This window comes from Malania oleifera, chromosome 6, assembly GCF_029873635.1.
Source record: "Malania oleifera isolate guangnan ecotype guangnan chromosome 6, ASM2987363v1, whole genome shotgun sequence".
NCBI classification, from domain to species: Eukaryota; Viridiplantae; Streptophyta; class Magnoliopsida; order Santalales; family Ximeniaceae; genus Malania; species Malania oleifera.
This window is the reverse complement of record NC_080422.1, coordinates 3109501-3136704: the sequence shown is the minus strand read 5'-3', so window position 1 is coordinate 3136704 and position 27204 is coordinate 3109501. Positions and strand designations below refer to the sequence as shown.

Below are 27204 nucleotides of genomic sequence, written 5' to 3'. Positions count from 1 at the left end.
ACTGCGTTTATATCAAATCTTTATCCTAAATTAAAACTAGACTTTTGCCCTAAATTAAATAATTATGCCAAGTCTTAGAAAATAATTAACATGGTTGGATTTTGAAATTTTCGTGGTCCATAGTCTCACCCGACCCGCAAAATGAAAGATCCGGGTTCTATTTTACCATCACCAGTTTGAATGCATTCTTTCAGTCTCTCTAGGTCTAGCCAGTACGTAAGAGACCCTCCTCGCTCCTCGAACACCCTGCTTTCGCTGGAGCTCAATCGGAGAAGTACACGGCCACCTGAAGAAACACCATCAACTCATACCTTCTTGCTGGGATCTCCGGCGACCCTAATAAACCAAACAAGAGAGAGAGCGAGAGATGGATGCCCAGTCGGACGGCAACGACGAACTCGTCGCCATTAAGGACATGCGCCGGCAGCTCGAAGCTCGCATAGAAGCTGGAACCACTGTTCAACAGGATCTCCTCGCTTCTCTCCAAACCCTAGTCCCAGACATAGTCTCCTCCCTCGACCTCTCTCTTAAGGTTGTTGCCGCCTTCAATGGCCGCCCTTTCACTCCCATATCAGTTCCTAACCCCAACACTAATCTTAACCCTAAAAAAAGACACATCGAAGCTGCCCGTTCTTCAACGCCCGAAAAGTCTCCTAAACCATCTCTTCCCAAATCCTCTCGCCGGAAGCCTCCCGCCGAAGCCCCCGCTACGCGTCGGCCGGATACGGAGAAGTTCACGATCGATGAGAGCGGGAGCCCGTTATCGGTGGTGCGATCGATGGTCGCCGTTTGTTTGCTGGAACGAGTGCCATTCAGCACGATCGATTCATCAACAGTGTTGAGGAAGCTGGAGAATGACCGGTCTGCAACGCCAGCCGAGAAGGCGGCGTTGAGGGAGGTTGGCGGTGAGTCCGGGGCGATACTCGCGGTGGAAATGGCGTTGAGGTCGATGGCAGAGGATGAAAATGGAGGCGGCGTTGAGCTGGAGGAGTTTGTAGTTAGTGGGAAGTCTAGGGTTATGGTTTTGGGCATTGACCGGACTCGGCTGGTAAAGGAGTTGCCGGAGAGCGCACAATATCAGCAGCAGCCGGAGTCAGGTTCTGGGGATGGGAATCATACGAATCAGATGCAGGCAGTGGTGAGTGGTGGTGGTGGTGGTGGTGATGCCAATGGTGGAAGCTTTGGAATAGGAGGGCCTGGTCTGAGATCAATGCAGGATATGTGGCTTGGACCAGGGTTGCCGCCAGTGTTTCCGGGTGCTGGAGGGCCAGGTCCATTGATTGGACCGAGGGGTGGACGAAGAGTGATGGGCATGATGGAAATGGCAAGAGGGATGGTTGTTCCTCCCCTCCACAGACCTGCGTTAGGGTCGAATGCTTCGATTGGTGGTGCAAATGGGATTCCCCCAAAACCAAGGACCGAAGAGGATGATATGAAGGATCTTGAGGCTTTATTGAATAAGAAGTCTTTCAGGGAGATGCAGAAATCAAAAACTGGAGAGGAGCTTTTGGACCTCATTCACCGGCCCACTGCAAGGGAAACTGCTGTGGCTGCAAAGGTATTGTACCTGTAAGCCTTATGTTATGATAATATTAGTATGTGGTTTGCTTTGTAATGCTAGATACATCAATTTTTTAAACTGCTATCTGGTGTGAAAGAATATCAAGTTGAATTTGATTAGCATCTTTCTGTGAGAGTGTTAACTTGTGGGTTGTGTGCGACAGTGCGACTGAAAAATTCAGAACTCTTAGGAGGTGTTTGGCTCACAAAATTTAAGATTCTACTGAATTTTGAGGCTACTGGAATGTTAAATTCTAGAATGAGATTACTATCCCCGTATCATTCCTAAGTTTGGTTCATTGGTCATATTACCATAAAATTCCTAGAATGTAATATTCCTACGTTTGGTTTGACCCTTATATTCATAGAAAATAACACCAAATTTTATTTTTAATTTTGGAAGTTACCCAACTACATTAACCTTGTGTTTGGGAGCATAGAGTTCAGATCTTGAATTTGGATCTGTGTGGGTTTAAACAAAACGTAGTATAAGATTGTATTGAGTTTCTTCTAAATATACACAAGTCCAAATCCAATTTGGGAAATCCAAGTTCTCAAACAATACCTCACAAAATTTAAAATTTGTAAGAATTCTATTGCTAGAAGTAGAAAACTTGTGTGCACTTCGAGATAAAATAACTCCAAAGCTTGTAGTGTTAAAGAAAAGTATTCAAACTTCAAACAGTTAAATGGATTGTCATGTATGCACCTGCCTCATTATTTTTCCTCAAACATGCATCCTACATAACACCATCGCACCAAGCATATTAAAGTTCTTTCCATACAATGGCAACAATATCAAAGAAAAACATGTCCTTTAAACATACAGATAATTTTTTAAAGCAAGTAAGGGCATAATCCATCTCATATGAAATGGACAGTGGCTCAAAAGTTCATTACGTACTTTCTGCTAAATTGCCTTGTCATGCATCTTCCTCATGCTTTCTGCTCCTTCAGCTCCATGCTTCAAACCAGTAGCAAGAATATTTGTGGTTTCACCAACTCCCCCATAAAGACTGACCAACCAACCTACCAATCTGATCCACCAACTTGGTCAATGTATCATCGGTCCTAATTCTCTCTTTTGATTTATTCATGATGCTTGATTTGATGGCAGTTGTATAAAAATTGTGAATGGCCCCTTTTGAGACATCTATGTTATCCAAGTCAATTGGTGCACCTCTCACTTCCTCACTCTTTTATTCCTTATCCTAGCTTCAACTTCCTCCCTTCCCATATTCTCCCCATGATCAGCAAGGCCTTCCACGAAAAGTTCATTTGCTCTGTATTTTCCAAAGACAAGAGGAAGATCATCATAGCGAGCAAAATATTTATTTGTTAAAGCCTGCAGCCAGAGGGGTGGCTCTACAATTTCAATTGCTGAAAGTAAACAATATGGTAAAAGCAAAAAATAGCAAGAAATGATGTATGGTGATTCCTTGATAATTGCAATAATAAATCCTTGGAAGCATATTTAGAATTTCAGTCTTTCAAATGTAACATAATCTATATCGGATGACTAAATTAGAATTTGAGACCTCCCATTACATAACATTTTTATCCAAATATGATATATGTGCCGCTGGTTTCCTGTTTCTCTAGTCAGTTATAACCTTTTCAGAGTCTGAAAAACAGATGACTAGAGGCAGAAAACACATGCAAATTGGTGCAAGCAGACAGCTATTGTATAAACATCAGTAAGGAAATTTGCAGACTCTCCCTCTATTCCGCCTAAGCATCAGACTTCTTATTGTGTGTCTAGAGGCAGAAAACAATGCAAACAGATAAAAGAAGACAGCCCTGTTGTGTTTATTTGAATAGCCCTTCTGGTCTCATTTCCCACAACTTTAATTGTCTCCCAGTTGTTTATTTGGTGCAAGCAGACACCGTTTGTTAGAATTACAAATTCACACATACACCTGCTGCATGTGCTATAACTGTTGATATTGTAATGCTATTATATCATATTGTAGAAACAAAAGCTAAACTTGATTTTGACTAATGCAACTTTTCTGATCATGTCGATTCTTTAATCACTGATTCATTTTGTGAACCTTAGTGGGGTCCATTTCTCATCTGTAATATTCTAAAAAGTGATTTCTGGATGTTTGAGCTAGTTCTTGTAGAGATGTAGAACGGAAAGCAGCCTCTATGAAATTGCCTACTAATGGTCTCTTCTGATTGGTCTAAATCTTTCTTCACAATTTTATTCTTCATATTGTTTGCTAATATATGAAAGAATAGTATGTGCATGTAAACATTTATGTTCCTTGTGCCTGAAGTGATTCATTATCTTAACTCTTAAGCACATTGCACAACTTATAAAACTTCTATCCATTCTTGTATTTTCAATACATGCTCAATCACCATCAAAGACCATCCTTCTTAGGTTTATTTCTCTCACTAAATTAGTAGAATAAGACTGTCCACCTCTAAGCCTTCTCATGGCACGTAATTTTACAACCATAAGTTTACTGCTACTGCTAGCATAGTAGTCAAAGGCGCAAGGCGCATTGAGGCACAAAGGGTACTTGGAGCCAAGGCGCGAGGCGAAGGTGCTCGCCTCACAAAGGTGAGGCGCACATTTATTAAAATTGTGTACAATGCCTATTTGCTGGATAATTGATATATGAAAACACATTAATAGTAATATTATAATTTAAAATGCCAAATATTTGATACCAAAACATAAACGCATAGAAATTATAACAACCAAGTACCAAGTTCCAAGTGAAACAAACATAGTTCGACATAAGTAATTACACATGCGTTCAAGCTTCAAATTAGAAAGGGAATGAAATTGCTAGGCCGAAGGCCCAAAAGCATCGACATAGTGGCTTAATGCAAGTTAATCTATAACTTGCCAAAGTAGGGCAGCCAGCTAACCACCAGCAATCACTCAATGAAGTAGCTTGACGAATCATGAAGACTGGGGAAGAAGCAGCAGCCTGACGAATTAGGAAGACTGGTGATGACGACTCAATGGAGACTAGTAGTAGCCTGATGAACGACTCAATGGAGACTTACTAGTTTTGAAGCAACCTGATGAATCATGAAGACTGGCAATGATGACTCAATGGCTTGTCGTGCTGGTTCGAAGGCTTGAACGTCAAAGGGCTCTTGGGAAGGCGAAGAAGAAGAACTGAAAGAAGAAGAAGAAGACTTACTAGCTTGAAGCAACTTGATGAATCATGAAGGGCTCTTGGCAAGGCAAAGAAGAAGAAGAAGAAGACTTACTAGTTATGAAGCAGCCTGATGAATCACGAAGACTGGCAATGACGACTCAACTAGTTATGAAGTAGCCTGATGAATCACGAAGATTGGCAATGACGACTCAATGGCTTGAAGCCTCAAAGATGAAGGTCGTGCTAGCACGAAGACTGGCGATGACGACTCAACTAGTTATGAAGCAGCCTAATGAATCACGAAGATTGGCGATGATGACTCAGTGGCTCGAAGCCTCGAAGACGAAGGTCGTGCTGGTTCGAAGGTTTGAACCTCAAAGGGCTTTTGGGAAGGTGAAGAAGAAGAAGAACTGAAGAAGAAGAAGAAGCTGAAGAAGAAGGCAATATTAGCAGCAAAATACTAAAGAAGAAGAAGAAGAAGAAGAAGAAGAAGACTTACTAGTTTGAAGCAGCCTGACGAATCACGAAGATTGGCCATGACGACTCAATGGCTCGAAGCCTCTCGCTTGTTCTTGAAGGCTTTGGTGAAGGCTCTCTTGCTGGCGGAAGTCTTGAAGACTTGAAGATGTAGGTTGTGTTGGTTTGAAGGCTTGAACCTCAAAGGGCTCTCGGGAAGGCTCTTTTGCTGGTGAAGGCTCGAAGACTCGAAGGCTTCAAGATGAAGGTGTTTCATGTTGGTCCAAAGGCTTGAGGATGAAGATTGTGTTGGTTTGAAGGCTTGAACCTTGAAGATGAAGGGCACTTGCAAGGGCTCTCTTGCTAGTGAAGGCTCGAAGGCGTGAAGATGAAGCCCAGACTGTTGGTTTTGTGTTGGTTCAAAGGTTCGAAGATGAAGCCTGGACCGGCTGGTTTGATTTGAAGCCTTTGGTTAGGGCTAGGGCTAGGGCTAGGGTTGGTTCGAGTTTGGCTATATTTTCTTTCTTAAAAGGTTAAAAAAAAATGAAGTTAAAAGGTCAGATATCTCAAGCGCGACTCACTGCGCTTGGAGCCTCAGTGCACCTACCTGTGCCTTTTGAAGGTCGCCTTGTCTCAACCTTGATGAGGCGCTAGCCTCGTCGCCCCACTGCGCCTCGGGCCTAGGCGCGCGCTTTTGACTGCTAGTGTCATCATCATTAAGAGTTGATTTAACACATCCATGTAAAGTTTCAATACCATAATCGTTCGCTACTTCCCAGCCAAAGGAGTATGTGCCACATATATTCTAGTAGACACAAAACATTATAAACTCCCCTCAATGTAATTTAAAATTGAAATATTTCTTCTCTCTCTAACCTTGTTAACTAACCTCTCAATCCTTCATTATTAAATAATTAGTTGCATTTTGAATCATTGTGGTTATATGTTGTGCAGTACCGCTGCCCTCAGCTGCTACTGTAGCTTCAATATGCAGTTTTCTTCAGTCAATTCAGAGTTTGCATTTTAGAATCTACTTCCTAGCTATAGCTAGTTATGGTTTTTGCCATCCACTGTCTATATTTTTATTTTGTTTTTTCATTTTCCAGCTTGTGCATACAAGGTTCATCTAATCAGCGTGTTATACCGATACCAAAATAAAAGAAAAAAATTTCAGCATTAATTTTCACAGGTGCTTTGTAGATGATTAGGGGTTTGCCATTCATCATTAAATTCTAGACTCAACTGGAATCATAATTTTGCATCAAATTGGGATCTTAGATCCTTTTTGGTAATCGAGTGAGGAAAAAAACATGGATTATATATCTTAGAAGTTAATCATAAGTTCTACGAGGAACTTATGTGTTCGATTTTGAACTCGGAATTTCCAATTGAAGTACTTGTGAGTTCGACTTTGAACTCCTTAGTTCAAAATGGTAGCACTTATGAATTCAACGATCCTATGTTCAAAATCATTGAAATCAAGTTGCAATAGCATTTATGAGTTTGATGATATTTGATTTTCTCACCTGCGATAGATGCAAAAATTTTTGGCTAGAGAAGCTTAATCTCATTCTGTTTTTGAAATCACCTGCCAAGCAAACAATACAGCACTCAGAACACTGAAGATTCACTCAGGCACAAACAGAGATGGGAGAGGGAGAAAATTCTCTTTTGATGGATTCAGTATAGAGGACCAAGGAGTATAACTTCTTGTTTTTGGAAGGTGAAAAAGCCAGGAAAATGGTTGGGGACGGTTGAGGATTATGTTGAATATTTTTGAAATTTTCAGAAAAGAATTAGGATAGTTTGGTTTTCTTCTTTCCTCTAATGCATTGCCCATTTCATGGGAGTTACTATACCACCTATTATATGGTGATCACATTCCCACAAATGTGATAAATGATAAATGATAAATGGTAATGTAAGATGCTTGAAATGTTATATTTTAATTGCAAATATGAACATGGATACATTTTAACGTTATTGGAATATTACTTTAGTCACATGCGCATTTCATGAAGGCATGAACCAATCCCTGTAATGTTTTCTGTTTTCTCCTTTTGATGATCAAGACCACCATGAAAAGTGATTCTAAGTTTGCATTTGACTCAGACATGATTTGGTTATAACATATAGTTCCAGTTCAAACTTATTTTTCAAAATATGTTACAATCCCTAATGTTGCCATGTTCTCTTTAGTTGGATTTTATGAGTGTTTGATGTTTTAAGTTCTTTTTCATTTTACTTCTTGTCATATATGTGCATCAGTTGCATCTCTAGGACTTGTAAACTGTAAATTGATCTGTATACATTTAGGTGTCCATGTTATTGCTCATGGATATGTTGTTTAACATCTGTGTTATTGAATCTTGTTTCAGTTCAAAACCAAAGGTGGTTCTCAGTTAAAGGTGTACTGTTCAGCCTTAACAAAAGAAGATTGCCGCCGTCGGTCTGGCTCTTATATTGCTTGTGAGAAGGTTGGTATGAAAACAATGAGCTCGATATTGCTTGTTAGCATAGAAAAATGTGCAGAAGGTTATACATACTTTATGAAGTGCGATTGACATTTTTGTCCTCTTGTTTGGCGCCTGTATGTTACCTTGATTTTAATATTATGTAACTATATATTGTTTTTTATGATTAATATCACTCTCATTCAGGTTCATTTTCGTCGCATAATTGCTCTACATACTGATATCAATTTAGGGGATTGTTCTTTTCTGGATACCTGCCGTCACATGAAGGTAAGTTTATGTCCGTTTTTAACAGTTATTTCTATTTGGCAATTATATTAATCATTTGATATCATCATTTTAACTAGGAGTTATATTAATTATTGTTTTCTTAAATAGACATGCAAATATGTTCATTATGAGCTTGACCCAACACCAGATGTGCCACCCATGATGATGGGTGGTGCTGCTATTACGCCCCCAAAACCATTGAAGTCTCAGCGTGCTGAATATTGTTCAGAAGTGGAGCTTGGTGAACCACAATGGATTAATTGTGACATTCGTACATTTAGAATGGACATCTTAGGACAATTTGGAGTTATAATGGCAGATCCACCGTGGGATATCCATATGGAATTGCCTTATGGGACAATGGCAGATGATGAAATGCGTAGTCTTAATGTTCCTGCCTTACAGACTGATGGCCTGATTTTTCTCTGGGTGACTGGACGTGCAATGGAGCTAGGACGTGAATGGTATGTGTTTAGAAACTCTCAGCTGCTATATTTTAAAGATCTCTGTTTGGGTTCTTATTTTTTATTCTCTTACCTGGAAAACTGGTAATTCTTCAATTAAATGAATTAGAAATAAACATGCTGTGAAAATTCCTTGTAGAAGGCCCTTCCTTCTATTTATAGGCAGACACTTATCAGGGCTGAGAGCCTTGTAGTCCAATGAGATGAATGCATACCTCTTCTTACATTGCATGGTGGTTACCCATATTTGGAGTGTCCTCTTTTCTTGTTTTAGTGAAGCTTGGGTGCTACCTTGGGCAGTGGGTGTTCTTTTGCTGGTGAGGTATTGGGGATTCAGCAAGAGTAAGGAGGGAGAGCTTTCATGCATTGTGCTGTTTTTTTGCTATTTTGTGACCGTTTGGATTGAGAGGAATTTGTTACCCTTTGCATGTTGGAAGGCTGGAGGACCATGGGAAAGGGATCCCAACAAACTTTGAGAAGGTTGGAGGATGTCTATGATTGGGTGCAGAGGAAGATGGATGAAGAAGTGAATGCCAAGAGGAAAGGTAAGGAGGTAATTCTTCGGTCAATCACAATGAGAGTCTGATAGTATTCCAAGGTGGAATTATTTATTTAGAATCTTAGAAGAGCAGGTGGGGGGAGAAAATAGCATGGAATCATTTATCGAGGGATGCGAGAACTTTCGAGGATTGCACAATCTCTTCTTGTCTGTTGTGGGATGGAGCAGTGTTGTTGAATCATTTATTGAGAAATGCGAAAACTTTCAAGGATTGCACAATCTCTTCTTGTCTATTGTGGGATAGAGCAGTGTTGTTGGCCTCATTCTGGGCCCATTCCTTCGGGTTTCTTTTGGGGTTTCTTGCTTCTTGATCTTGTTAGAGATTGGAGGGCAGCTTTATTGTAATTTTCTTGTTTTTTCCTTTTGCTCTTTGGGGGACTTATTGCCCTCCTTCTAGTGTACTTGCTTGGTTATTTTTTTAAATAATTTATTTGTTAAAAAAAAAAAGGAAACAATTGCAATAGATGGTGATCTGCTTGACACATATGTGCAGAGGCAAGGACTGGAAAGAAACTCGTCATGAATGAAGAGATTACAATGTTCTTTCTCTCTCTCAAATTCTAGCTCACTAAACTCTTCTCACTCTCAACCAGCAATGATAATCACGGCTAAATGCTTTATACCTGTTTTTTTTTTTTGAAATGAAGAAGGGTATTTACATATGTTGAGTCAATTTGATGTGCTGTGTGGTCTTTGCAAATGTAGCATGCTTTTGAACAGTTTATTTCTTTCTGTGGGTTCCTGTATGCACATGTTATTGCTTGTTCATTGAGGTTGAATTGCATGTATTTCAATTCATTTCCTGCAGTTTAGAGCTTTGGGGGTACAAGCGCATTGAGGAGCTCATTTGGGTGAAGACCAATCAACTTCAGCGAATAATTAGGACAGGGCGCACGGGCCATTGGCTCAATCACAGTAAGGAGCATTGCCTTGTTGGAATAAAGGGAAATCCTGAAGTTAACAGGAACATTGATACGGATGTCATTGTAGCTGAGGTTCGAGAGACGAGCCGTAAGCCAGATGAGGTAGAATGCATATTTCATAATTCCTGATGGTTTATATGTTTCCTGCTATTTTTCCTTGACTTTTCCCATAATATAGGTTATAGCATACCCATGGTTGTGCCTATTTTATTTTCATTTTTATATTTGAATTTATATATGAGATGTTATAGCGTGTTCAAATAGTGGCTGTGACAGATTTGTAATGCTGTTGCATAAAGGAGTTTTGGGGCCCCAATACTATTACACACTGCTAAATTGATGTGAACAAACATGGTAGCTGTAAAGGCCATTTGGGCCACTACTGTTATGGGACTGCTTTTTTCCTTTCGTAGATCAATCTTGAACAGCTATGTGAAGAGAAGGGGTGATGATTATAATGAGGATGATAACGCTACAAAATTATCTATTTTTTGTAATATCACAAGATATCACATGCACTAATTAGCAATAAGATATTAACAATCTTTTATTTTAAAAAATAATATTAGTATTTGGTATTTCATTTCTATACTGTTAACTTCAACGTTCTTTCCTTTTCTAGTTTTTGCTTGCTCAAGTTGTTAGTGTTTTTTTTTAATGATAAATTTTATGATGATAATTTTGTAAATTTATAGCTCAAGTTATATATGCAATATAGCTTGTTTCAATTTTTTGTGGATAGAAAAAGAAAAGTTATTAGGACATCAAGGAGACTAGAAATTTTTATTTTTTATTTTTTGCTCAGTAAGAGAAATTATATTAAAAAGAGGCATCAAGGGGGTGCCGCCCAAGTACAATGGAAAAAACAATAGGAAAGAAACATCCCTTATTGAAAAGTGTCAAGAAAACCAAGGATTACTAAGGGGTCCTTTCCAGCCAGCCCTATAATTATAGGTAGAGATCATGACCATCGATTAGTTCATGACGGATTGAATAGGAGAAATAGTTCCTTTGAAGGTTCTTTTGTTCCTTTCACCCGCATAGATGAAGAACCGCCTAACTTTGCAATTTTCAGTAACCCTATGTTGGTTGATCTTCTCGCCGTCAAGAGCAAGGTTGAAGGACTTCCTTTCAATGAAGATGGCTGATTTGCCATTGAAGCATGTCGGAGAGAGGGAGCGCACAGGAAGGAGTTGAAGGAGGCTATGAGACAAGGAGAGAAGTTCGAGGTTGGGAGAGAGGCTCAAGGTAGAGGAAGGGATTGCGAGTCTCTTTGGGGCACGGACAAAAGGCAGCGAAGCTTTCAAGATCGACAGAAAAGAGCTTTGAGGAGAAGGGAGGAGTAGCGAGTGGCTCTAAAACTTTGATGAATCTTTTGCTTGAGGTTGAGAAGTAGGGCTCCAATGAGGCAAGGCTAAGAGGCTTTGAAGGATAGTGAAGAGAGAGAGTATCAAGAGGAGACAATTTTGAGGCTCCCATGGTTTCCAACGAGAGAGAGCTTTGAGCGTCGTTTTGAGAGCATCGCAAGAGATTGACCAACTAAATACATTATCAAGGAGAGTAGAATACAATGAAGAGAACAAAAAGTTTCAAACCTAAAGTGAAAAGAAAAGAATAAAATATAATGAGCTTAGCAAAGCCTTTCAATCTTTATTTACATCCTCAAAACAACATCCCTTGAAACAACCGACACTAAATTCCCAAATGGATGCCAAATACCTAACCTTGTCTCAAAGTAAAGATAGAGGCACTCTCTTGCCAGAAAATATACAAGCATTTTGTTCTGGCTTAATACCCCATGAAATAGCAAAAAGAGCATGCCTCCACAACCTCCCGCCATCCTTCTCCTTTCCAAAACTTACAAAAGAAATACCCAACAACCCCTCTAGAAACTTCAGGCGCACCCAAACATTATTGAATACTCCAAATAATATATTCACAGCTCCACGAAATAGAAAAAAGAGCACGCCTCCACAACCTCCCGCCATCCTTTTCCTTTCCAAAACTTACAAAAGAAATACCTAACAACCCCTCTAGAAACTTCAGGCGCACCCAAACATTGTCGAATACTCCAAATAATATATTCACAGCTCCAAAGCAAATACTACAACAACAACAACAACAACAACAAGCCTTAAGTCCCACTAGGTGGGGTTGGCTACATGAATTCTTTTCTGCCAATTTACCTGATCAGGGGCGTCTTCTTCTATTAGATTAAGGGATGTTAAATCCTTTCTCACTACCTCATTTCAAGTTATTTTAGACTTACCCTTACCTATGGTTATCAAAATCCTGATCCCAATCTTGCAATTCTATGATCCTACGATCCATACTTGTCTAATCGATCTGGATCTTAAGTCGAATCTTAATAAAGTAGGATCCCAGTTGGATCTTATCTGGAACCTTAGGAGCTTAGGATCTTGATTCTACTTGCAATCCTACCGATCCTACTTTTGCAATGGAATATGGATTTTTCCTATTTAGGATTTTAATGAAAAAGGCCCAATACATATTTTTATTGGCCCAAACATTTTACTTTTGCAATAGACACAAAATTTGGTCTAGTTGGCTAAATGCGTCAAATTAGGGCAGCATAGCGAGCATGTTCTAGGATTTTTTCAATTCAAGTCAAGAGAACAGCTGAGCATCTCTTCAAAGCTCTCTTCCTTCAAAATTGAAAGCTATATGAGGGTTTAGAGGTCTTGATAGATAGATCCTAGATTGTCTATCAGCGGGCTTGGATTATTCCTTCTTCTAGCAATAGTAGAGGTCAGCTAAGAGCTTCAACAAATAGAGAGCTGCACAATCAGGCTGAGAGCTTAAAGTTGCTAGCCCGTGGCAGTTATGCATTATCGTTTTGGTTCTTTTTACTTTCTTCTTCTCCTTTTTCCTCTTATTATTGACAAGCCAAAGACCTATCTTTTTTTCCCAAAGTAAAGAGCATATAGCTTTCCTTTTCCTTGTCTTTTCTTTGTGACTTACAAAAAGTTCTTCCTCTTCAAAATTGAGAAATTTACATTAGTTCATTGAATTAAGATTAACATTTCTTCTTCCTTCTTCTCTTCATTTTTTTTCGCTTTTCTTTTTAATTATAATTATTAAATAAATAAGCTAGCAACAATCTACCCTTTTTATAGCACTTTGCAGTTCAAGCTATTTGGTTTATTTTTATTTTTATTTTTATTTTTGTTTTTTATTTTTTTTTAAAGTTCAAAATTGTTGAAGGAAAAACCAGCTAGGTGCTAGCTAGGAAACTAGCTACATTCTTGAAATTAGTTTTAATTTCTTGAACTTACTACCAAGTTTTTAGGATTATTTTGTGGAGAGTTGTCATGAATTGCCAAATATATAAATTTTAAATTCATTTTACATTGTAAGTAGCATCGTACGATCCACAATCAGATCCTATGCAGACACTCTTAATGATCCTATGTAAGATACCAATTCTAACAATCTCGCCCCTACCATTTTTATGCGAGAAACAATAACTAACTCCTTACGGGTAGGGGTGAGCAAACGGTTAGTTCGGCCAAATTCGGTTAATTAATCGAATTAACCGAAGTTTTCGGTTAATGAGAACTGTTAACTAAATCGACCGAATTGAGGGGCCTCACCTCACCTCACCCGACCAAATTACCTTTTCGGGTAATTCAGTTAACCGAATTAATTTGAAATTAATTAATAAAAACATAATATAATTGTAGATTTTTTTACCAAATACTAATTAACCTATTAACAAATTAGCATATACTAATTAACATATTAACAAATTAACATATACTAATTTATATTTAAATTTTAATTAATTATTAAATCGGTTATTTCGGTTAACTGAATTAACATTCCTTTTAACCGAACCGATGAACCGATTAACGGAACTTTGTAAAACGAACCGACCGATCTTGTGTTCTTAACCGAACCAAACCGACCAATTTCGATCGGTTAATTCGGGTTTCCTCGAATTATGCTCACCCCTACTTATAGGTGCTTTACTAGGCCTGTGTTTCAAATGACCAAACCATCTAAGCCGTCCCTCCCTTATCTTCTTCAGCCGGTGTTATGCTTAAATTATTGCTTATGTGCTTGTTTTTTACTTTATCTTTTAATTTATATCACTCATTCGCCTTAACATTTGTATTTCAACAACTTTTACTTTTTGTACATGTTATTTCTTAGTTACTTAACATTTTGAACTATAAAGCATAGGTGGCCTTATGGCCATCTTATAAAACTTTCCATTTAATTTTAAGGGTATTCTAAGATCATACAACAGACCTGATGCACTCCTCCATTTTACCCAATCTGTTTTAATTTTATGTACTACATTTTCAATCTCCCCTTTCGCTTGCATAATAGATCGAAGATATCTAAATCTATTAGTTGCTATTAATCTCTTGATTATCAAGTTTAATCTTCCCCCCATTGCTACTCCTTAAATTACTGAAATTATATTTCATTTACTTTGTCTTATTCCTACTTATGTTAAACCCTTTAGACTATAATGTGGCTCTCAAAAGTTCTAGCTTAGATTCCATTATGCTTTTACTATGATCAATCAACTTGATATCATCTGCAAACAACATATATCGAGGGATCTCATTTTTGATATTCCTAGTAAGTTCATCAATCACTAAAGTAAGAAGATAAAGACTCAAATTAGAACCTTGATCTACACCTATTGTGATTGGAAAATCTCTAGATTCCCCTTCTATAGTCCTAATGCTAATCACTACTCTATGATACATATCCTTAATGACCTTAGTATATCTACTGCATACCCCTCTATCATATGCTTTCTCTAGGTCAATAAAACCTACATGCAAGTCCCTCTTCTTTTCCCTAAATTTTTTCATTTAACTTTTTAAAATATAAATAACTTTTTTTTTGTTGATTTCCCAGACATAAAAGCAAATTGATTTTTTGAAATCCTCATTTCTAGTCTTATTCTATGTTCAACTACCCTTTCCCATAATTTTATTGGATGACTCATATTATTAATTCCACAATAGTTATTACAATTTTGAATATCGCATTTGTTTTTGTACAAAGGTACTAACGTACTTTTCCTTAATTCATTTGACATTTTCTGGGTTTTTATGATAGTGTTGAATAGATTAGTTAACCAAATATTTCTTTTATCCCCTAAAAATTTCCAAACTTTAATTGTTCTTTTATTTGGTCCTATAAATTTCCCACTTTTCATATTTTTTAATGCCATCTTAATTTCAAGGACTCTAATTTTGTGAATAAATCTCCTATTTTTAGTATTCTCCTTATTTGTCACTTCTAAGTTCAATATTTTATTTTGGTTTTCATTGAACAACTTATCAAGTATTTTTGCCATTTTTCTTTTATGTTTTCTTTTCTAGTTAAGATATTGTCATTTTCGTCCTTTATACAGTTTATGTTGCCTAAAAATTTGCATTTTCTTTCTCTAACTCTAGCAAGTTTATGAATGTCTTTTTCTCCTTTTCTGTATCTAGTCTATTACATAAAGTATCATAAACTCTATTTTTAGCTTCACTAATAGTATTTTTTTTTTTTTTTTTGTATTTTTTCTCACATGTTTATATTTTTCAAGATTTTCTATATTTTTACAATTTCTTTTTATTTTAATGGCTTTTTGGACTTCTTGATCCCAACACTTTCTTTACTACTCGAGTATCTTCCTTTGGACTCGCCTAAAACCTCTTTTGCCATCCTTATGATAAAATTAGTCATTTTATTCCAAATAGCATTTGCATCTACCTTGCCCCTTGCTGTGTAATCACACTCTGATAATTTTCTTTTTGAAGTTTACCATATTATCCTTTCAAACTCCACCATCTAGTCCTTTTGTGTTGATTTATGTTACTCTTTGTCTTCCATTTTTTAATATGTATATCTAATACTAGGACTTTATGTTGTGTAGCTAAACTTTCACCTGGGATAATTTTACAATCCTTAAAAAGATAAACGATCCCTGTTCCTAGTTAAGAAGAAATCTATTTGGCTTTTATTAAGCCCGCTTGTGAAAGTTATTAAGTATTGATTTTTTTTTTATATTATTTTTATAAAGCAAGTATTCAATGTAACAAAATCATAATACATGGCAAAATCTAAGATTGTATCACTGGCTACATTTTTATCTTCTTATCCATGATCTCCATGTATCATCTCATAGCTTATATTATCCTTTCGAACGTGTCCATTCAAATAAGCTCCTATGAATCTCTTTTTAGACGTTTGCGTCCCTTGTAAAATGCTATAGATATCTTCCCAAAACTGTCTTTTAAGATTTTCTGCTAAGCCTATTTGGGGAGCATATGCACTAATGGCGTTCACTATCTTCAAGCCTAAACCTATCATGATTTTAATGACCCTATTCCTTATTCTTTTAACATCTATTACATTATCTTTTAGATCTTTGTCTAACAATAATTCCCACCCCGTTTTTATGTTTCTCTTCACCAGTGTACCAAAGTTTAAACCTTGATTTTTCAATTTCTCTTGCTCTCTCTCTACATATCTCATCTATTGAAAGTAGATCAAGTTTTCCTTCTAAACATTATTTCCACTATTTTTATACTTTTGCTTGTAAGAGTCCCTATATAACAAGTTGCTATCCAATCTTAGTTTATTGTGCGAACTTATTAGCATTCTTCCTTCTATACTGATCGGGTTTATTCACTTGACTTAGGTGAATTTGGTAAGAATTTATGATAATAAGATCTAACAAAGTTTTACACTGATTGTCAGCTACGTAGCACAACTCTACTCCTTTATCAGGGCTTGGGACTAATTGTGTGCACAAAGATAATTTGTGTTACACAGGCGAAGTCCACGTTTGACGGTTTTTTCTTTTTTTTGCAAATTTATTTCACACAGACAATTTTCTAAATCACATCGTACAACTAGTAGAAACCACACAAACAATGCAATGCATTTAACAAATCTAAAGCATACAATTTTAGGTGTGAATCGAAGCTAGACTAAAATAAAAAAAAAAGAAAAAAAAAGAAAATTTTTAATAGTACTCTTTGAAAAATTTTGTATACTCCAAGATTTGCAAATGGAAAACTTAAAACAAAAAATTGCATATATTAAGTGTACAAATCATAAACACAAAATTTTCACTTCTAACCATCTAATAATAATAATAATAGTGATAAGAAAAGAATATATGAAATGTAATTTTAGTAATGATAGGAGGAATATTGGAGACAAAGTTAAACTTGATGATGAAAAAATAAGTAGCACTTGTAGATTTCGATACCTTGGATCTATTATGCCAGCTGAAGGAGAAATCGAAGATGATGTAATGCATAGAGTTAAAGTAGGTTGGGTAAAATGGAAAAGTGCTTCAAGTGTGCTATGTGATCGTTGAATACCCTTAAAATTGAAAGGGAAGTTTTATAGGACAGCTATAAGACTAGCTATGCTATATGGATTGGAATGTTGGGTGACGAAGAAACATAATATCCAAAAAGTAAAAGTTGCCGATATGAGAATGCTTAGATGGATGAGTGGTATAAAATTAAAAGATAAATTAATGAATGAACATGTTCGTGGTAAGTTAGGTGTAGCTCCTATAGAGAATAAGATAAGGGAGGGACGACTCAGATGGTAGGGACACTTGCACTTGTGAGGAAGAGTGACTTAGTTACTGTGGGGGGCAGTAGAAGGGGTAGGGGTAGGCTTAAAATAACTTGGGAGGAGATAGTGAGTAAGAATTTAATATCCTTGAATCTATCAAAAGAAATGGTCCATGATCGCATAAATTGACAGAAAGGATTCATATAGCCGACCCCACTTAGTGGGACTAAGGCTTGGTTTTGTTGTTGTTGTTGTGATAAGAAAAGAAATAACAAGAGAGGAGAAGATTTCACCGGTTGCTGAAACTAAAAGGTAATGACAACCGACTAAAAATACTACATTAAGTACCCTTTGCGCCAGAATTTTGATGCTGCTAACGAAAATCAAATTGAAGAATATTGAAGCAATGAGGGATTGCAAGAATTCCTTCAATCTGAATTCAAGATTGAAGTTGAGTAGTATATGGTGCTGACATAACCTCTCATTAAACTCATGCCCCCTCCTATATAACCTTGATCAAAGTTAGGTGTTCTTTTTTCAACACGATCTTAAGCAAAAATGTGCAATCTTGTGTATTTTCAGTCAAAATTCTTTTGAATCACTCTTTTGGAAGAACTCTAAATTTTGTGCTTCTAGAGAGACGAAAATATAAGTGCAAAAAAAAAAAAAAAATGAATTGAGGATTTGGTTTCTTCACTTCCAAGAAAATAAAATTCAGGAAGTGGGAGTGTGTGTGTAAGTCAAGATTTCAGAATAGACAAGTTGGATGACGAAGAAAAGAAGAGAAGGGAGAGAGAAGTTCCGCACAATATGACAAATAAACTTGTAAAATCAACCACCTTGAAGAACATCAGAACGATGGAGAGAGAGGGAGGAGAATGGAAGGCGGCGGGTGGAGTCTAAGATGTCAAGTTTCTTTGCTACTATGGGGAGTGACGGCTGAAACCAAGCAAAAACTCATACAAGAACATCGATGAAACATCAAGAGAAATCAAGAAACTGGAATAGCTGCTGAAAATTTTGCAGTTGCAGACACTGCAACACTTGAGGATGTGTTCTTTGAAGAAAGAGGAATCACATTCCTTTAAAGAATTTTTTTTAGGCGTTCTTTAAAATTTAAAATTTCCCTTTTTTAAAATCTACTATGATCCAATGTAGGACAGGAACAGACAGAAACATATAGGGAATAGAGGGAGAGACAGAGAGAAAACAAGAGAAGAAGGAAGAAGAGAGAAGAAGAGGAACCTGTTGGACAAAACCAGGGAGTAAAGGACAGAATGGAAAAAGAGTGGGGAAGTTCTGAAGACAGAACAGAAAAAGAATAAGTTCGTTCTGAAGATTAGAAACAAGAGATCAAGATTTAAGATTTAAACTACATGAAATTAAACAGGTAGGCTATCAGATTCTATCTGCAAAATTTGTTATTATTGTATTGAGACAAGATCTCCTGTGTTGCAGGACTGCATAAAGGATCTGCAGACATATGTGGAGACAATGCCTTAGAAGGTCTCATCCTCTGTAACGGATTAACTCTATTAACGGCTCCCAACCAAACAATTACCTTTATCTTACAAGGGACTTTAGCCTTCTCATATGTGCCAATGAAGAGGGAAAGACAGATTAGGCTTGACAAGGTGAGGAAAAAAAGGATTATGAATAGGCACATAAAGAATCCAAAACCACGTTGGCACATCCTAGCAGCACTCCTGTTAGAGACTCATAGAAATTTCTTCTAAAATGATAATCCCAATAAAAGGAGTCACCGTTTCGAATTTGAAAGGAAGAAATAACATCGTTATGGACAGAAGAAAGATGGTACAAATGAGCGAAGGAACATAACAGAGCAGAATTCCTGACCCCAATTATCCTTCCAAAAGTGTACACATGTCGGATTAAATTATTCTCAAAGTCATTCAATAAGATAAAAAAGATTAATTGGTGAGGAGAAGAGCTCTGCAATGGAAGGAGTTATGAGGGAGGAGAAGAACACCTTTCAAAAGCTATATTCAATAAGTTAGGCCCACTACCTGGAATGAGAGAATACCTTTCGATGGCTTAGAAGACCCCTGATCTGTCTTATAGAATAGAAGTAATATGAGGATCTCCCATGACACTATCAGAGTTAGCAGCATTCCCTGTATAGTATGAGTCTTCCACTCTTCCTTGTATGGGATAACAGTCAGACTAAAAAGTCCCTTCAAATGAAAAACACCAACCTGCGACTCCTTTGGTCCAAAGTTCCAATCTCCTGCGAATCAAATATAAAACAATCCCTGAAATCCACAGAGCCTGAAATGGAAGCTTCATTCATCTTTTCCTGAGGCTCGAACTCGTCACTGGAGTCATTAACTTCCTCCAACAGATCCAACAATAAGCCTCTCTCTGACTCACTCATCCTCAAAATCCTTGTCCCCATCTTCAAACAACTCAGATGTCAGAGTCAGGCCCACTATCCCCCATTGTCATTGCCTTAATTTAGAATTGTGCTGTCCTCAGTCAACTCTCCTACATATTCCTTTGCCATAGAAAAACCCTCAATAGGGTTGATAGGTGCTGGAACTTTGAAACCCCCAGCATCATCATCTCAACTTCCCTCTGGAGTCTGGACTATTCCTCTGTTGAACATCCTCCTCTGGCTTTCCAGTAAATTGACTTAATTTTGCTAGAGTGGATCCCTCAATAAATGTCAAATCTTCAATTAACAGTATTGCCTTGGCCTCCAAAGCCTTAGCCATGGTCGCTCATCCACTCTATGAATTCCAACAGTGCCATCGTCAGGCTCCCTGATCCTTATCCTCTGAATCTTCAAACCTGAATCCCAGTTAAAGGCTCAAGGCAATTGGGCTTAAACCTCATAACCCAATCACATGTCAGCCCACCCCTGTTATTTACCGCCACATTGACATTTCCTACAAGCCCATTTGGCAGTCCAACTCCCTTCTACTGATTTATGGTCCATTTCCCCTTACTGTTGGTATTTGCTTATTAAGCCCACTCCCATGAAGCCCATCCCCCTCCCCCCTCCTCCACAACATTCAAAAGCCAATTTGTCTGCTCATCATCAGTAGCTTGTGTTCCTGGCATATAAGGGATTACTAGCTCAATTTGGGGCCCTACTATCTTAAACCTTGATGAGTTGGTATGGTAGAATTGTTTCTTACTATTGGGCCAAGAATTTCTTATGTGTAACACTTGAATTTTAATAGAAGCTCCTGAAATCTTTCCATGAATACTCCGGGAATAAAATAATAGAACTTGTTTAATTTATTGTATGTTTTATGTGCCTAGTAGATAAATGGAGTATATCATATTCTAAGCTAACCTATTTTCATTTATTTATTATCACCCATATGATTAATGGAAGAGCAAATTATTATTTTGTTTCCTTATCAATAGCAAAATTTTTTTACTCTTATTAAACAATATTAGTAAATTCATCCAAAGGATCCAAAATACTTTAAAAATTTTTTTAATTATTTTTTGAAATGAGGGTTAAGCTGTTATGGCAAACATGCACATACACCAATATAGACAAGGTTGTGTGCACTTGTATAAAAATGAAAAAAAAAAAGGATCACAAACCATTACACTCGCAGCTGTTATGTAACTTCTGCTTCTTTTGCTACGTGCTGCTGCAATGATTATTAGCGGTTTGTGTTGCACGGAGAGTGCTGTTGTGAATAACATTGGCCTAGCTTTGCATTTGCAGACTTAACTTTTATGTGTTCTTGTAGATGTACCCCATGCTGGAAAGGATAAGTCCAAGGACCAGGAAGCTGGAATTGTTTGCTCGTATGCATAACACACATGCAGGGTATGCTTTCTTAGAGTTACAGTTACATTTTTTATTTTGATATACTGAAAGTTGAAAGTGCTGGCATGTGACTGCTACTGACTAAGGATTCACAAAGGCCTGTGTATAGCCTTGGAGTTCTTGCATTAACACCTTTAAACCTGATTAAGATTACGAAATAACAGAATCATGATTGCACCGAGTTTTCCAATGATAACTATCATAAAAAAAAAAATGGAACACTCCATGTGGGGCTTTGTCTTTGTATTTGGACGGGCTATTTAACTTGTGATTTCTAGGTGTTGTACTGGTACCGTTACCCATGGTACCTATTAACTGGGGTTATATTATTACTTCTCTGCCTAGGTCTCCCGTGCAGTCCTATGGTCCACGGACTAGATTGTTAATGCCATGAATTTAAAATAGTGTTTGGCAATGGGGGGTAAACTTTGGATGTTTTGGGAAGAGGGAGTGCACTTTGAGTTACAACATATGTCTGATCAAGTTATTTTGGGTATTTTTAGTTCTGTGGATCAGAAGTTCTTGGCTTCATTTGTTTATGCTAAATGTCGTCAAACAAATCGATGGGATCTTTGGAATGATTTGGAGTTTGTAAAGAGGGATGATTTCCCTTGGTTAGTGGTGGGAGATTTTTATATCATCCGTTCAGATTCGAAACATATTGGTGGTCATATGAGGCTGTTATTGGTTATGGAAGAATTTAATACTTGCTTGGACAACTATGGTCTTATGGATTTGGTTGTTTCTGGCAGCAACATGTCTTGGTGTAATGGTCACAGTGGACATTCTTGGAGTTGGGCAAAATTGGATAGGGTCCTCTATAATTCGACTCTTCTCCAATTTTTGCCAAATATTTTTTTTGAGTATGGAAATAGGAGGACTTCAGATCATAACCCTTTGATTATTCGGTTTTATAGAGATTTGCATTGGTATAGTCCTTCTCCCTTTAGGTATCATAATATGTGGAGTACTCATCAGTCTTTTAAGTCTTGGGTGGAGGAAGCCTGGAGGGAGGAATTCCTTGGCACGGGTTTAGTTAGATTTGCTGCTAAATTGAAGCATACGAAAGTTGCAATCCGAAACTGGAACAAGCAGGTATTTGGACATGTGCATCAGGACATTAAAAAATTGGAGGAAAATATGGAGGGTCTAGAGGCTCAGCTTCAGGAAGGGTATTTGCTAGAAATTGAGGAAGATTTATTCCTTACTAAACTCGAGTTGGAAGCATGAACAAAGAGGGGGGAGATTCGTATTTCTCAGCAAGCTAAAAAGAAGTGGTTGGAGGCAGGGGATAATGATACAAAGTTCTTTCATGCATTTATGAACCAAAAGAGGAAGAAGGCTATGATTCATTCATTGAAGCTTCCGAATGGAAAAATGTTGGATTCGATGGAGGCTGTTCATGAGGGTACCGTAAGGTATTTTCAATCTTTCTTAACAGATGTAGGACCCAATCGAACAACTTACCTTGATGATATTATATCTCCTATGGTTTCGAAAGAGGAGAATTTTGCTCTTTGTCGTGCACCGTCCGAGGTGGAGGGAAGGGATGCTATTCTTTCTATCCTGAGAGTAGCCTAGGTCCGAATGGTTTTGGTTAGACTTTTTTCTATGATTGTTGGGATATTATAAAAGAAGAGGTGGTCGATGCAGTTAGAGATTTTTTTTTCTGGGTCTCCTCTTCTTAGATTTTATTCTGCATTTTACATTGTTCTAATCCCAAAAGTTCAGAATCCCCAGAGTTTTGACAAGTTCAGGCCTATTAGTCTTTGTAGTGTTATTTACAAAATTTTTTCAAAAATTATTGTTGCAAGGATGACATGTTTATTATCTTCATTGATTTCTCCGGAGCAGGGAACTTTCATTCCCGGTAGAAGTATATTTGAAAATATTACATTGACACAAGAAATGGTTCATTCACTGCATAAGAAGTCTAATGGTGGAAATGTAATGATTAAAGTTGACATGGCAAAGGCATATGATAGGGTCGATTGAGATTTTTTAAACTTGGTTATGAAAGACTTTGGATTCTCCCAGAGATTCTGTGGTTTAGTGGCGGAATGTGTTTCCTCTCCTTGGTTCTCCATTATGATGAATGACACCTATAAATGTTTCTTTAAACCTTCTCGAGGGCTTCGCCAAGGAGACCCTCTATCTCCTTATCTGTTTATTATTTTGCAGGAAGTTCTTTCTCGGCTTTTAAAAAAAAAATTTATGGAGAATAAAATAGGGGCTTACTATCATCCTCGTGGGGCGCCTTTGGTATCTCACCTACTTATGCGGATGACATTCTTATTTTTGCCAATGGTAAGAGAAGTTCCATTCGAATGCTTATCAAGACTCTTAAGAAATATGAGGATTGGTCTGGTCAAATGATAAATAAAGACAAGTTAAGTATCTTTTTGTCAAAGAGAATTGCTTATGCTCGGAAGCGATCCTTGTTAAGGATGACTGGCTTTGTGGAAGGAGGGTTCCTTGCTACATACTTGGGTGTTCCTTTGGTATCGAGTTGTCTTACGACTCGTATTTTAGAGCCTCTAGTTGCTAAATTGAGGAAAAAGATAGCGGGTTGAAAATTTAAGCTTTTATCTTAAAGGGCCCGCTTAACTTTAAATAAACATGTATTATCATCAATGGCGGTTCATCAATTGGCGGTAATTGACATTCCTAATATTGTCTTCACAAAGATAAATTCTCTATTATCGAATATTTTTTTGGAGTGGAGTAAATGATAAAAGGAAAAGGAAATGGTGTTCCTGACCTAATATGTAAGCCTGTTTGTGAGGGTGGTTTGGGTATTAGGGATTTTGAGGAAGAAAAAAAATCATTGCATATGGAGTTTGTGTAGAGATTGTTAACTATGAATAATCTGTGGACCCAATTCTTTAAAGCCAAGTATTTGAATAATAGGCACCTCTTGAGAGAAATGAAGCCAGATAAAGGAACTAGATTTTGGAGATCGATTGCACGTTTGATACCTGAAGTATTAGAGCATGTTCGGCTTCAAATTAAAGAAGGGTCGACCTCTTTCTGGTTTGATCGTTGGTTAGCCTCCAGTCCCCTTTGTGCTAAGGTTCAGGAAATCAGAAATCATAAGCTACGAACACGAGATTGTTGGGATAGAGATGGGTGGAATGTTGATTTATTAGTAGATCTGTTGGGTGAAGAATAGGTTGAGGAAGTAATGAATTCTGCTATTTCTTGCAAGGAGGGTCCAGATACAGTAATTTGGGAACCTTTAACAGATAAGAAATTTACCACGGCAAGTGTTTGGGAAATTATAAGGGAGCGTAAAGAGGAATTTTTTAGTTTCAAAATGGATCTGGCATCCTATGTTGCCAAAACGGGTGTCAATTTGTATGTGGAAGTCTTGGTTCGCTTGTCATCCGGTTGATACTCGTGTTCAAGAAGTTGGTGTTCAGATGACCTCTTGGTGTGATTGTTGTTCAAATGCCAAGATTGAATCTCTAGACCATGTTTCTTTTGCTCATGAGGTTTGGAAACAAGCAGCATTGGCGTTGGGTGTTAGTTGTGTGGCAACGAATACAAGGAAAGCCAGAGTTAATTTCTGGTTTAGTTGTGCAAAACGGGCCTCAGAGTTAGGCATTTTGGTAGGTCTTATACCTAGTCTCATCATTTGGAGACTTTGGACTCATCGATGTAGAGTTAGGATGGAATCAATTCATGATTCGGTGAGAATTGTGTGGCTTGATATTAAATATTGGATGAGATCCATTTCAGACAAATTATCTAGATGTGCACTTGCTTCTTGCACAGATATTGCAGTCCTTTGTGCTTTGGATATTCAAGTAAAAAATTTGAGAGTTCGTGTTCCTCGTGTAGTCAGATGGTGTAAACTTGAGATAGGTTGGGTTAAGTTGAATGTGGATGGAAGCTATAGAGGTAACTTAGGTAATTGTGGTGGTAGAGGCATGATAAGAGATGAAAAAAGATTATTTAAAGTAGCTTTTTCCTCATTACTGGGTTATAGAACCAATAATATGGCTGAATTGAAATCGTTTATTATAAGGATTAATCTGTGCAAAGATCTCGGGTTTGATCAAGTGGAGATTGCCTGTGACTCTGCTTTGTTGGTTTAGTGGATTAATTCTAGGAAGTGTTGAGGGAAGAGCTTGTGTTAGCATTGAGAGGCATACATTACAAAGTGGAACATGTGTACAGAGAGGTGAATTAAAGTGCAGATTTCTTTGCCAAACAGGGTGAATCTGGTATATCTCGATCATATATAGTTGCCAAGATGATCTTCCACAGCAAGTCAGGGGAATGATTCGATTGGATTTGTTGGGATTTCCTTCCTTGCGCTCGTGATGCTTTGTGCTGGTGTTTGTGAAGGCTGTAGTGGATGATTTATTTCTCGAGATTTTCTGGAGTTTTGTTAGTTTTCCACTTATAGTTTTCTAGTTCTTATTTGTTTGTTTGGTTGTTGGTCTTTGGTTTATTGGTTTTGAAATAAATTGTTTAAGTCAGTTGGAACCACAGTATTCCTCCACCATAAGTGAGGGGTTTTCTAATAAAGATAGGAGGTGCTGCCCACATTTACAAAAAAAAAAAAAAATGTTTGCAAAGAAGCTGAATATTTTTCAGTTCGGGTATTGCATGGTATTAACCATGTGCCTATGAGACATGACACCACTTTTAAAAATCGAATTTGTTTCTAGCAAATCAAACTCCATAGATTTCCTTTCATCCCTGAATAATTGTCCCCTGCATTTTCTGTTTGATTTTTTTTTGTTGCCTCTGTTTTTCATTATGGCTTCTGCTTATTTTGTGTAATAATGCAAGATTCTCGATTTTCTCCATTCATTGGTCTATCAGGTGGTTGTCACTTGGTAATCAATTGCAAGGAGTACGATTAGTGGATGAAGGGCTACGTGCTAGGTTCAAGGCTGCTTACCCAGACGTGGAAGTGCAACCCCCGTCCCCTCCCAGGACATCTGCTATGGAAGCAGACTCCAATGCTGCTCAGATGAGGAATTCGTTCATGGGAATGGAGTCAAAAACTGCAGGAATGCAGTTTGCAGAGCCCACAGTTCAAGAGACAACCTATGCCTCTGAAGAGAAGCCAATCGCCCCAGATGTTGAGATCACTGGCTAATTAACCACCAACTCTGTGTTTATAACTTGATCAATAATCATGTGATTCTGGTTGTTCTCCACATTGTTGGTGCTGCCAAGGTAGAAGGTTCCGCTCTTGTCCGATTCGCGCCGATTAGTATTTCAGTGACAAAGGATTCCGGTTTGATAAATTTTATCATTGTTGCTTGTATTTCTTTCTCATGAGAAAGCACTTGCATGCGATCTCTCTGGGAGGCTGCCCCTTCAGATCAGGCTACTTTTGACGACATACGCAGGTGTTCCATGTAAAAAATTACGACTACCATAGGGCTTGGGTCTAGGTACATCTCTAGAAGCATTGGATCAAAGGTATCACTGATGTACCGAAATAAAGTGATAAGATCAGCAAGGGGCCTTATGCCATTTGAGCTCAAGCCAGTTGATCTTGGTGCATCTTCTTGACCCCCTTCCCCTCTATGGGAGGTTTTTCTTCCCTTGTCACTCAAATTTTTTTTGTTACATTTGTAGTTTGTAATGTGAGCCAAAACCCAAAATGCTACCAAATTGTATAAATGTAATGTTTAGAGTCTTGTCAGAATTTGAATGTTAGGTTGCTCCAATGTGGGTTAACTTTATTTTTATTTTGCATGGAAACTGGGGCCATCTTTTTCTTTGGAAACAACAAAAGAAACGAACCAGGAGAGCTACCTTCGAAGACCGTCTTGCATTCCTGAAATCAAGCATTCGGAAAATGAGTTCACAATGAAGCAGAGAACGAGTGCTGCAATCCTGGGAGTCATTTTGGATTTTCAGATTTGTATGAGTTTGAATGAAATTGGTTATAACATTGTATTATGTTTTGTTTGGATTTACGTAAATTTCAACTGACTCACCCTCAATCCTCAAAA

General features: G+C 37.6%; 1 protein-coding gene across 1 annotated transcript; it reads left to right on the top strand.

The window, feature by feature from the left end:
- The first annotated feature begins 152 nt into the window (after window positions 1-152).
- On the top strand, window positions 153-27204 carry LOC131158089 (N6-adenosine-methyltransferase MT-A70-like). Its single transcript, XM_058112687.1, has 7 exons — window positions 153-1558; window positions 7520-7618; window positions 7802-7885; window positions 7994-8349; window positions 9717-9933; window positions 21141-21220; window positions 26057-27204. Exons 1-7 carry the CDS (start codon window positions 368-370, stop codon window positions 26334-26336), a joined length of 2307 nt encoding a protein of 768 aa, XP_057968670.1. The 5' UTR covers window positions 153-367; the 3' UTR covers window positions 26337-27204.

Excerpts from the sequence above, each read along its gene's own strand:
- LOC131158089 (XM_058112687.1), top strand. The coding sequence starts at position 368 with ATGGATGCCCAGTCGGACGGCAACGACGAACTCGTCGCCATTAAGGAC. Across the intron at positions 1,559-7,519 it reads AAACTGCTGTGGCTGCAAAG|TTCAAAACCAAAGGTGGTTC; the intron begins GTATTGTACCTG and ends ATCTTGTTTCAG. Across the intron at positions 7,619-7,801 it reads CTTATATTGCTTGTGAGAAG|GTTCATTTTCGTCGCATAAT; the intron begins GTTGGTATGAAA and ends ACTCTCATTCAG.